Source organism: Eimeria mitis, genomic scaffold, assembly GCF_000499745.2.
Source record: "Eimeria mitis Houghton genomic scaffold, Emh_scaff1113, whole genome shotgun sequence".
NCBI classification, from domain to species: domain Eukaryota; phylum Apicomplexa; class Conoidasida; order Eucoccidiorida; family Eimeriidae; genus Eimeria; species Eimeria mitis.
In genome coordinates, this window is record NW_013567662.1 from 1,806 (window position 1) to 2,450 (window position 645).

At 52.7% G+C, this 645-nt stretch overlaps 1 protein-coding gene across 1 annotated transcript in view; it reads right to left on the bottom strand.

Moving 5' to 3' along the window:
- The window catches only part of EMH_0029840 (uncharacterized protein), a gene marked incomplete at both ends in the record, with an annotated part of 2,318 nt that overhangs the window by 599 nt on the left and 1,074 nt on the right, over positions 1–645 (bottom strand). The window contains 2 exons of the mRNA XM_013494348.1: positions 130–235; positions 447–643. Coding sequence (XP_013349802.1) covers positions 130–235; positions 447–643 — 303 coding nt within the window. The remainder of the gene's footprint in view (positions 1–129; positions 236–446; positions 644–645) is intronic.

Consider the following 645-nt stretch of genomic DNA (forward strand, 5'->3'; position numbering starts at 1 on the left):
CAAACCCTAAACCCTAAACCCTAGACCCTAAACCCTAGACCCTAGACTAGACCCCTCGCCAGAAACCCCAAGAAAAGACCAACAACAGCCCCGCTAGGGTTTAGGGTTTAGGGTTTAGGGTTTACGCACCTCGCTCCTCGGGGTCCGCTGCACAGAGCAGCTGCAAAACCCTCGCCCGCCTCAGAATACCAATCTTAAGAAAAGCGTGCAGTGTCAGTGCCGTCCTGCATAAACCCTAAACCCTAAACCGTAAACCCTAAACCCTAAACCCTAAACCCTAGCTTGAAATATTCTACTTCGCTGCCCTTTTGTAGAACGGAGAGAATACACACATATGGGGTTTGGGGGTCTAGGGTTTAGGGTTTTAAGCAATCTGATCTAGGGTTTAGGGTTTAGGGTTTTAACCCCTCTGATCTAGGGTTTAGGGTTTAGGGTTTAGGGTTTACCTTTGCTGGGAGGTAGTCCAATACTTTTGTATTGCCTGCAGCACAGCGGGGTGTATATCCACCTCCTCCTGCTGCTGCTGTTGCTGCTGCTGCTGCTGCTGCTGCAGCTGCTGCTGCTCCTCTTCCTCCTGCATCTGCACCTCCCCCTCCTGCTCCCGCCCCTGCTCCTGCTGCTGCTGCTGCTGCTGCTGCTGCTGCT